General features: G+C 37.8%; 1 protein-coding gene across 1 annotated transcript in view; it reads right to left on the bottom strand.

Annotated features, from left to right (window-relative positions):
• LOC126164502 (probable Rho GTPase-activating protein CG5521) overlaps positions 1–11,701 on the bottom strand; it is a 289,412-nt gene extending 277,711 nt beyond the window's left edge. Inside the window, exon 1 of the mRNA XM_049920250.1 lies at positions 11,513–11,701. Within this exon, the coding sequence (XP_049776207.1) occupies positions 11,513–11,618 (106 nt within the window). The 5' untranslated portion in view covers positions 11,619–11,701. The remainder of the gene's footprint in view (positions 1–11,512) is intronic.
• Positions 11,702–12,524: the final 823 nt, after the last annotated feature.

Below are 12,524 nucleotides of genomic sequence, written 5' to 3'. Positions count from 1 at the left end.
TCCCTTGTGACCTCCAGATGTTCGTACCTCCTTTCTTCTACACAAGTACCACATTTATGCCTCTTGACTTCCATTTTGGATGATTTGACTCTTGAATTCCTTTGCTGTAATATAGTTTACAACCGTTTATTTGTCATTTTAGTTTCTGTGACAGGTCTATAGGGTATCTCGCCTGCTCTCACAGTACATCACATTTACTTACGACGATAATATATTCTTACAACATGATTCATATTCTATAACCAATGTATAGTGTGACAATTACCCAATTGCCAAGACTACAGATGGAGTAGTTCATAATTTTGTTGAATAAATGGGGGGGGGGGGGGAGCGCAAGATCTGAACACGGTTCTCCCGCTTTGCAGTCCAACAGCGTAACCACAGAACCATGACACCAGAGTTCTCTTGCAATCTGCTCATTGTTGCACATCTTGAGCTTGGACCATTTACTGTTTCTACGTTTCTTCTTTTTTCACAGTCCAGTACACCTTTCTGTTCTCATGCTTGATCTGTTGATCCGTGTTCAGGTTTTGACTGACTACCCACTGCGCCATTTCACCACTAAAATGAGGTGGGGGCAGGCGGGTGCGATGAGAAGTTCCCCTCATTCTCAACAACAATTTCTACAATTTTCATACTGTTATTGTTATACACTTGATATAGGTAAACACTGTAACCTTGATGCAGTTAATGCAGTCCTGTTTGTTAAAACTGTTATGAATTATGTGGAAGTTTCAGCTACAGAAAAACTGCTCTCATTGACCAATCAAAAGAATGAAACGCATTTCATAATATAGGCCTCAAAACAATTACTTTTCTATCATATTTCTTGAAGACATTGTTGCACATCTTAGTCAATACAATAAGGAGGAAAATGAAGGAACTGACACCATCTGATCTCAGAGAAAGCAAGTAAATACGTCAAGCAATTTAATCTGGATAGTTAAATATGGAGACAAAATGAAGCCATGCCAAAACCATACAGACTTTTTTTAAAAATTGTTATGATTTATTGACAAGCAACTTGTGCTCCGACTGAAGAAATGGGTATTGATGTAAATGATAGGAGATAATTTGTCCGTTTTCTAAGAAGAAATGGACAATAATAGAAGCAACTGCCTATGAGAAGCAATGCCAGTGCAAAAGATGTTCAACAAGATTGGCTATTTTCACCTGATTTGCAAATGAATCTGAAATTAAAGATGAAAGAGTATAAAGAAAATGTTTACAAAAAGTGAACTACATAAGGTTTGCAGACAAAAGTGGAATCTTGGAAAAATCCCCAGGAGATCTGAACATCATACCTTCTTAAAAAAAAAAAAAAAAGAAGAAGAAGAAGGAGGAGGAGGAGGAGGAGGAGGAGGAGGAGGAGGAGGAAGAGGAGAAGGATGCTGCTTGATGTGTTTTCACAAGTTTAGAGGGCACTCAGAAAATTGAAGCAATTAAATAATATCTTCTCTCTCTAACACATTAAATGGAATCTTCAGGAAAACCAGCTGGTCTTCACTAAAGAGGATAGACTCTTTGACAAGGAGGCCAGATGAGAGGAGCAGGATACAGGATTATTTCTCTAGATAGTGTCAAAGAAAATAACAGTCAGTGGTGTGGTCAAGTTTTCAAATATTGTCATACATCAGATTAAAATGGTGACCCTCCTCTAAAAGTTTGCTGATAACAATGTACAGTCATTTTTCCCACACTTGATTTTCTAAAATTTATCAAACCTAAAACCGTTCAGAGCCTCCTAAACAGTCAAGCTAGTAATTTACTACATCTCTGTGTAAAATATTAATATTCGCCACAAAATTTTCTGGAAAGCAACTCATTGCATGAATCTTGCTCACAGATGGTAACTCAGAAACTGTTCCTGGATGGGCGAGCCATAATACATCTTTCAGCCACCTACAACACAGAATTCACTGTAGTTGAATCTTGAGGAGTTGTTGATAACAGCAAGTATGGGCTCCTAATATAATGTAAAGTGACTGAATTGGGCTCATCTTAAGTGTACATGCAGCTAGTATAATAGTGGACTGCACTTCTATTTTTTCCAGTGGCCTAACAGACTTGCAAAATGTGCAACAATAAACAGCTGGGAATCACACAAAGAATTTATCACAAGTGTCTCTTCACCGTAATTGCTACAAACATTTTTGAATAAATGTGTTCAGAAAGCAAAATTTCAAATTCCTTCAGCACAGCAACCATTAAGTTTATTATCAGAAAATAAACACTAGGAATGTAACCTTACTTTTAACACTCAAACACTGCTCCTTAATTTCAAGTCAAGAAAGTAAGACACACACAGATTTCTCTGTCAATTTTTCAAAGCCAATATTTTTTGCATATTCCTCTAATCCTTCCCCTAACCCAATTGTCAGATACAAATGACATGGTCAGAAGAGAAGTAAAGAGCGAAACTTCAAACTTATAGGAATGCCTCTGAGTGATGTCTTCAACAACCTCCAACATTTCAACATGTGAACACCCTATCAGCTTCAAGGTTGCATTACAAGAGAGCACTGTACACTGCAGTAGGTGGTGGGGCTGTGCTGACCGAGAACCATAACACAGCTTCTGCAGAAATGGTCTTCTGTTGGTGTAGCCCTACCTATTGAGGATTTAAATTGTTTTGTGCAGCACTCTTTCACTGCATCCATATCCTGAAAATAATGGAATGTAGTAAAGAAGTTTTGCTATTTGGGGAGCAAAATAACTGATGATGGTCGAAGTAGAGAGTATATAAAATGTAGACTGGCAATGGCAAGGAAAGCGTTTCTGAAGAAGAGAAATTTGTTAACATTGAGTATTGATTTAAGTATCAGGAAGTCATTTTTGAAAGTATTTGTATGGAGTGTAGCCATGTATAGAAGTGAAACATGGACGATAAATAGTTTAGACAAGAAGAGAATAGAAGCTTTCGAAATGTGGTGCTACAGAAGAATGCTGAAGATTAGATGGGTAGATCACATAACTAATGATGAGGTATTGAATAGAATTGGTGAGAAGAGGAGTTTGTGGCACAACTTGACTGCAAGAAGGGATCGGTTGGTAGAACATGTTCTGAGGCATCAAGGGATCACCAGTTTAGTACTGGAGGGCAGCGTGGATGGTAAAAATCGTAGAGGGAGACCAAGAGATGAATACACTAAGCAGATTCAGAAGGATGTAGGCTGCAGTAGGTACTGGGAGATGAAGAAGCTTGCACAGGATAGAGTAGCATGGAGAGCTGCATCAAACCAGTCTCAGGACTGAAGACCACAACAACGAACAACAATGGAATGTTCACACGCTGAGATGTCAGTAATTGTCGAAGATGTCACTCAGCTGCATTCCTGTAAGCTGTTTGAACATTTTGTATGCTAGGAGAAACTCAGGTTTCACGAGGGAAAATTTCTCTACAAAGAGGGAACACTGAACAGGTTCCCTTACTATGGACCTTACACTGTTAATATTGAAACTTCCTAGATCTTACAACTTGCACTTGAGAAGACTCAAACATGTTACATTTGCACTTTGTGAGGAAGTATAAAATAACGTTTAGGGAGGAAACCACATTTATTGACCATAAAATGTCACTGGAAGCCCCACACCTGTAACCACCTGGCAGTGTTATGGCTCCAAACATAATTGCAGGTCATCTCTAGGTTAGACAGGAAACCTACGACCGGAAAGCCCACAGAAGAAACCTAGTAGTAAAGCAAAGTAATGCACAGCCGATGTTCTCTCTGGGACAGACACTGGAAGTGGCTATGAAGTTTCCTGTTTTTATTGATCCATATATGTGTGTGGTAATCATTTGCTCCCAGTCCTTCCTATGCACTGTAAGACTCAAGTACAATACCTACTCAGATAAGTAGGGTTTTACCAGTTTGGAAAAGAATATTAAACGGCTACTTTTTGAACATCTGCAAAATGCCTTGTCTGCCTTATTAAGCTAGATAGTATTAAAAAAAGATAATGGCAGTACCTCCGTGACTGTAATGAAGCAACCTAAAACCCTGTCATGAAAAATAAGCATGGTTAGAGATAACAGACTGGAGTTAATGCAAGGGCTATGGCTACAAGTTCATCGTCCAGGAATCAACAGCAAGTGCCTTTTGTGTGTGCAACAATGAAAAGCAGAAGTATATTCTTATTATAAAGTTATCTGGTGTGCAAATTGTGTGTAAATCAAAGAACATTGCACAACAGGAAGAGGCAATGCAACTGTCAAGATAGTGACCTTACATTCAGGAGGATGGAGTCTGCTCGGAATCCTGTTTTAGGTTTTCCTGAATCATTTCATTTCAGGCAAATGCTGGGATGGTTCCTTCATCAAGGCCAGGCTGACTACATATCCTATCCTCGTAAAAGCATGCTTATATATTCTGTGTGTGTGTGTGTGTGTGTGTGTGTGTATTTTGAGCTAATTACTTTCGTTGTACTGGGTAGTTATAAATAAACTTTCGCTACTTGAGCTAGTGTAGACAGAAAACTATTTCCCGTATGGTTACCCAACTTTATAGGAATCATGTTCAGACTGAGTGCTGCAGGATTTGCATTGCTAGTAGTGTTAGTATCATGACTTGCAGTCAGGTGCCTGTAATGGTATGGCAACACAGAGATTAAACACAAGCATCAGTGTGCATTACATTTGCAGTCTGTGAACAGAGCTCTATTCATAACTCTGTTTTATCAAACCAACAGCAATAGTATTATGCTCTTTCTGCGTATCGACACATTATAGGAAGACAGAGAGATCCTCTATCTGTTCCAGGACTGAAAGATTCAGAAGCTCAAATTAACTGGCAATTTCGATATTTCTCTGGAGAAGCCAAAGGTCAATTGTGCCACAAATTGTTGAAGAAGTTACTATTGCCATGGCTGTAAATGCTGGACACAATGTGCGATCCTTGAGGAGTGCCCAAGCTATCACAACAGCTGAACATTTCTTGGTCCATTGTTCAAAAAGTTGCTCGGAACAACTGTGAAATGTTATCTTTAGTGCGGTTCCAAGCTGTTATGACATTGAGCAATGTTTGCAAGCTGGAATGTAAACATGGTAAGCAAACATTTCATTTGGAAAGTAAAATGTGTTTCTTTCAATGCTTTATTCATTATTTCTCTTCCGCATGTCCTCACAAATGCTTTCATAAATTTCATGGTCCTATGATCACTTGTTTTTCATGGGGGTCCTCTCAGGAAGTGGGGGGGGGGGGTAATTTATAAGCAACATATATTACTATGATAAATCCTAAATCAATGTGAGATGGTCCTTGGATACATAAATGAATAAATAGTAAAATGATGACATCAACATCAAAGTCAATGGAGATTGGCTTTACCTCATTTACATGAGCACTGGTCGGAAAAGCATAAAACTGGAAAATTTAAATGTACATGGCTGGATAACAGTTGTAAGCTTGCTTGTCAAAAACCATGGATCTAATGCCAAAAGATCATTCATGAAACAAAAATCCTATGCAAGATCAAAGACAGTTTAGAACTGCAGTGGTAATAGTTACTCTCCCTCAACCCTAACATCCACAACTCCTTAACTTTTCTACAATTTAAGTTGATCTTTCTAATGTAAATCAGATGTGTAACTTTTGGTCAATTGTTTAAAAAGTGTCTGCTTCGGAGACATATGCAAACAACTGTAGATGGTGTTAGGAGATTTGTATCCTATATCAAGTAAAACACACCTGTGATCTACAGCAGCACTGTAATGATCAATCAGTGAGGCTTTTTCCCACTCTTCTGACTAACAAGTTACTCCAAGACAGAAAGCACTGGTTCCTGCTTGGCAGACCAAGAGAAAATGTGGAACAAAATACTTATTTGCAAGAGATGGTGTCATTGCATACATTTGTTTGGGAAATAAGGAAGTGTCCGATCCCGCTCGCCTGCTTTGACCCATGACGTCACAAATATGGCGGAAACAACCATAAACCACGATTCCAATATGGCGCATATAAAGTCAGAACGTACACATTAAGAGGACGAAAATACATAGAAAAACAAACACACACACTTTCCACAAAAAGCCTAATGACACTAACGGGACAAGTGCAGAAAATGGGGTGTTTTCGGGTGGGGGCAAACGAAATATAAACAAATTTAGACACCCACCCCCATACAAAACCACACAAAACGACGAAAAAAACCGACATCACAAAACTCCCCAAATACCACTAACCACAATATCATCTGGAATCAGACACTTCCCTTGACCTATATAGCCCAACAGCAGCTCCCGATCCTATAAATTAGGATCAAACACTTCCCTTGGCCTATATAGCTCTAAAACATCTCCCAATACATACAAACATACACAATACATACAAACATACACAGCCACACATTGGGATCGAATACTTCCCTTGACCTGCGCACTGTTAATTTTATCCATTATGTCAATTCCTGAACAAAAACAACAACCAATTAATTTTAATAAAATTACCACACGATGTACAGTGAACAACACTAAATTAACCTTCACACAAAATCGTTAACTCACTGAAACGAATTCCACTACAAACACAGCCGACACTTGAACAATTCTGGATAATGAGCAAAAGCAAACTGAGCCCATTACACCACACAAACGAAAACCCTGAACATACCACCAGAGAGCACAACAAACCACAACACGATGACATCTACAAACATGCCACACTCGCAAACCAAACTCCGCGCCGTCATGACGTCACACTCGACAACACCCTTACGTCATGGGTCAAAGCCGACGCGTGGGATCGGACGCTTCTGTCGACCCTTTGTTTATTATAATGGAAATTTAAATGACATTCTGTTTACTGTTTTCGAATATCACATTTTGTTACTCGCAAATCATTCAACAATCATCTGACAACGTTAACGTGAAGGTGTGATTCACACAAAAATACTCTACTATAAGACAGTTAACTGAATGATTCGTTTGTGAACTTTGTTTAGGTAGCTAAAACAGCCAATAAGACTAACAATAATACTGGCCTGATTTACAGTAACCAAATAAGACCTCCAACATTAGAAATATAAAACAAAGTTCCTTTTGACAGATGCCTCTTCCAAAAACTACAGTGACAACCATAATAAAACAAAATGAACAGCTGAAAACTAAGTGCACTGCTCCATTGACAGAGGACCGCAAACTAGTCCGCTCAACAGTTCAAATGGCTCTGAGCACTATGGGACTTAACAGCTATGGTCATCAGTCCCCCGCTCAACAGTAATGAGTAATTATGGGCACAGAGGAAGGAGACCTCACTGCTTATGTCAACAAGGCTTAATGTGATTCTGGTCAGCCCCAATAAATAAATTGATAATAATCATGATATGACATAGTAGAGAAGTTCTCTTAATTAACAAATACTTGTAGGAAAACTCAACAGTAAATTTAAAAAAAGGTTTGAATCTTGACAGACACCTTCTTTAGACTACTTCTATGGAAGTCAAAAACCTGGAATTTATATTTTTGTTACAGAATTTTCTGCTGACTTTTCTCAAGTTCTACAATATGTAACCGCCTTTCTATATTAAAGTTTCCCAATACATTATACTTCATTACACACATTTAAAATGTCCAACAATAAGCGTTTTTTAATCATGACTAAAACATATGAAGTTAAAATGTAGCACTGAAAACCGAGAGCATACACATCAACAATCAGTACACTTGTCTGTCCACCTTGATAAAGTTGGAAGCTCTTTAGTGACAAATATGTTATACATATGGCAGAAGTACTACTGCTGGCACAGGAACAGAAAGAATTTTTATAGTAAAAATAATATTCCTTTTGCTGTCATTTTATAGCTTTTTATTTAGGCTACCAATTTTAACTATAAAAAAATTTTTAAATAACAATTAGTCGTATCGGGAATATAACTATGATAATTCCCTGACGAACGTTGTGAGGCAAAAGTGTCAGTACTACATAATATGACAATTCAATAAAATCGGCATTAGTGTTACTAACCATCACAACAGTGTCAGAGCAAGGAAGCATAAGAAATGTGACCCAACTACAAATGAAAGAAAGGAAGCAGGTCAGGACTGAGCATGTAGATATCCTGTGACAACTATCTGAATCCACAGATAAGAAAACTCATGAGGACAATGTGATGAACTAGCCTAAAAGTAATAGTTACAACCTGGGATAGTGTCAACATGCTATTCGTACTCACCAGTTATCAGACGAGCACCAATGAAACAAAAACATCAATCAACAAGGACAAAAGTACAAAATGAGAACATATAGGAAACATTCCAGAAATGACCTGTATTTGGAAAAGTATATCACACAACTGAATCATCAAGGAGACCAAAAAACTGTACTGCAGCAGGCTACCAAGTCTTCTATGAATTGAAGACAGCATAAACAAATCAATCACGCCTGTTATATGTAAAGCAGAAGCAGCATATTGTAAAAAGCAAGAAATGTTGTTACCGAGAACAGTTCTCTTCACTAATGAGTATACTTAAAAGATGACATAAATGAGCAAGGGATCCCAAACCATCAACTGCAGTACAATTAAGACTATATCTCCATTAAGAAATTATTCCTCTCATTTTGCCTGATATACATTCGCAACTTCCTTGCAGAGCTACAGCTAAACAGTTAAAATATGACAGCAATGATACTGTATTCAGTCTTACTGTTGCACTCATGCCACACACACCCCCTCCCCCCCACGTCCCCCCTCTGACCACCAAAGCAAAAGCTACACACATTCAGGAAAATGGGGAACAACAGATTTTGATTGTAACAATGATAACCATAATCTGATATGAATGTATGTTACACCAATATGTTCAATATAGTACGATATCTCTGCACATGTGTCTTACATTCTAAATACCAAATCATCTTCTCAACAAGAAAACATTAAGGAAGCCTCATGAACTGCAAACAACCCCATTTGCATTTTACGAGCTATCGTACTTATTTTATGACACTCCTTACTTCACATAAAAAGAAGCACCATCATTCTACCTGTGTGCATTCACTACAATTAACAGTCTATTTAATGAAACATGAAACCTGCTACATTCCAGTAAGTACTGTGGCAAAAAAATTAAGCTTACGGTTCTATAACAGTTTCTACAGGGACATAAAAAAATATATCAATATTGAACTTTAGGAGGTTCTCTTCATATTCTCCAAACTCACATTAAATATTTAATGTAGTAGTTTGAATTTGTAAGGGAATATGAAGCTATGTTTGTGCAATGTGCAATATCCACTAAGTAGGCCTGTATTTCATAAGTAAGCATGTTTACTTCATTTTTCTCTCAGCCAATGACATAAAATTGCTGTCAATGTTTTTGCTTATAACAAAGTCATTCCAAATGCATGCTCCCATGGATCAAATTGAACTGTAAAACCATTCTTGACTTCACTGCTATTCAGTGTTATTATATATTTAACTGGTCTTTTCCAAACAGACTGAAGTGAATGCATGTGGCATGGCAGCACGTTCGTGTTCTGTAGTCACTAGTACGTGCTCACTGCGAGTGTAGCAACAGTGTAGAGAACTGTGAAGAAATAATGCTGGTTCATTGGCTGATTTGGGGCAAGGGATCAAACAACGAAGCCATCGGCCCCATCGGATAACGGAAGGATGTAAAAGGAACTCCCGAATGCAAGTCCAGTGTGCTAATCACAGTGCCGTCTCGCTAGGTAGAAATAAAGCCAAACTCTTTTTACATTATAAAATATCAAATGTAAATTGTGTATGAATAAAAGACCACTGTACGTTAGAGACCAACCAAATGAGGCAGTGAAGTTGTTAATGCACTGGAAACCTCATATTCAGGAGGATGGAGTTTGGCTCTGTTCAACCACACTGATCTACATTTTTTGTGGTTTTCCTAAATCATTTCAAGCAAACACCATGATAAGCCCTTCAACAATGCCAAGGTTGATCTCCTGTCCAATCTTGTACACACATCATTTATATTTATGTGTGTGTACATTTGAGCTATTTATTTTTCATCGTATTATGACAATACATCTTATTTAATTCTCAGATGACCCCCGTGTGAATGTATATACAAATAAATAGATACAATAAATAGCCCACAAACATAATAAATAGCTTACTGAATCTTTTACTTGCAGTACTCATCAACAATAAAATCACTGATCTCCCAAATATGCATGTTTACTAAAAACATCAAAAACAAATTCTATGAAATAAACAAGGCTAGCATGGATAAGTTTTAGTAGTGTTTATATCCTTCAATGTTTCTAAACTGTGAACAAAAACATGGGCAACCTTACATGCTAGTGTTAATTTCCTGAATAGTTTTAACCAGTATGTTAGAACAGTTACAATTATGGTGGTATGTCGGAGACTATATCAACTTTAACCAATAACATGATATAATTACATACTTACATCCATTTTATGGACACAGCAAGAAGAAAAAACCAATACCAAACTTTCACAGATATGAAAGCTAGAGAACTATATCTCACTGACAGAACGCAGAAATGCTGTCACTAATTAAGCTTAATGTAAATGTCATTTATAATAGGGTATGATTTTGCACTCACTTCTACAGAATTCCCTATTTGTACTGCTTTATGTGAACAATCAGAAATCCAAACAGAAATGCAAATCTTTTCACATCATAGTTTCTCAGTTCTGTATTCAAGAAACAAGTCTCTTGACACCTCAAAACTGGCTTACACTTCTCCATTACTTCTACCTTGATAATGTATGAAGTGACAAACATATAAATAAATGAAAAATGGTGAGAGAGGATGTATCTTTCCAATAAACTAGTCAAATAAATAATACTACTGAAAATTTGTTACGGAACAGTCAAGTGAGATGAGAACCACTGAAGGTCTTCCTCTCCATTTGAAATTTGCTCAATCGCGACGGAAAAGAGGAAGAGGAATGGGGGGAGAGGGGGGGGGGGCAGCAACAGCAATAAATCATGTTTTATCACGATTGAAGGGTTGAAGGTTGATGATAACGGTTGATAATACAAAACAGATTTAATGTGTTTGGCATTTACACATGTAAGTATTTAAAACTGGAACAAAACCGTAAAGTTGCATTAAATGTCAAAAAACAATCACAGTGCTACGCCAGATGACGTTTATGGAACAAAACAGGAAATGTGCATTAAATGACATGTCAAAAACAATCACAGGGCTACGCCTGATGACGTTTATATGCAAGTGACATGCAACATTCCAGCAGTAAACAGACCAACGAAAACAAGTTTCACCAATAACAATAAATGCTTCATCAGATCGGATCATTGTTAACTGAATACCACAGTTTTTCTGTCGAAACGTCTGTGCTGTCATTCTCAAGTAGGATGGTGTGACATTAATGAATTTACGAGATGTTAATAATCTCAGAATTTATTGCACTATGTATGATACAGCGTCCCCGGAGAGCTGAAACGACGATCTTAACAGATAGTTCCTGTGTAACTGTGAAGGTGCACCAGGCAAAACACTGTGCTGGTCTAGCCAGACGAAACCTCTGTCCCTCCTGTACTTACCCAGTACAATTCTGAGATGCTTCAAACGTGTAGCAGAATCTTTCTTCAAATCCTGGACTTTCTGAGTCGACTTCTTGACGTCTGCGTGAATTTTTTTGCTGAACATGTTTCTTCACGAAAGTCTGCAGTAATTGCTTCGAACATACATTATCCAAAATCAACAATAAATGAACACAGCATCGAGTTACACACGCACATGATAAACCTCTCCCACCTTCCTACCACCTCCTAGTTTGTTTCCTCTGCACTGTCATCTATAAAAAGCTACGTATATGTGCGTCCCTTTGACAGCACTGAACTCGGCCGCGTATAGAAGGCGCTCCAATGGTAACGCTTCTGATGGTGCATAGACCACTATAATTAATACTTTTTATGATAAACTGTTCCCCTCCTTCCAGTTGTAAAAGAGAAAATACGTAAGTAAGTATCAACCATTTTCTTGTTCATGGTTGTACTGAATTATTTCTCTCTGCCTTGTTGCTAGTGGTAACATATTTAACATCCGAAAAATTAAAATTTTGAAGTACCATTTCATTCTTCACTGAGATGGAATGGTTCCTACATGAATCATTAACGTTGCCGAAAACGACTCAGTTTCCCCTTTTTCTTGTGACATTAATCTATGGTGGCTCAGGGCACCCCTTCGTTCGTTCCAAATCATTTTTCTCACTTTCAGAATAATTTTGTTGTGATTTCTCCTCCTGTCTCACAACCGCTATTCGATCCGTTTTCACTTCATTTTTCTTACATACATGGAAGTCGACTGGAATTTTTCAAGACTCCTATGGAACGAAACAGTTTTTCCTCGACCCTATCTTGACTCCTCATCTCAGTTTTCCGACATTGTACTACAATGTACCATAAACTGAATATTATTTTAGTCAGACGACAGTTGCGCCTATTGACTTCCAATGCTTTCTCTGCCTTCAAGTCAAGAATTCTCCCCTACTTCCTGCACTTCGAACAATTATTCTGTTCAGCAGTCCGCACTTCAATTTCATCTTTGTTGATC

Source organism: Schistocerca cancellata, chromosome 1, assembly GCF_023864275.1.
Source record: "Schistocerca cancellata isolate TAMUIC-IGC-003103 chromosome 1, iqSchCanc2.1, whole genome shotgun sequence".
Lineage (NCBI taxonomy): Eukaryota > Metazoa > Arthropoda > Insecta > Orthoptera > Acrididae > Schistocerca > Schistocerca cancellata.
Note: the sequence above shows the minus strand (reverse complement) of the source record. Positions and strands in the feature narration are given on the sequence as shown.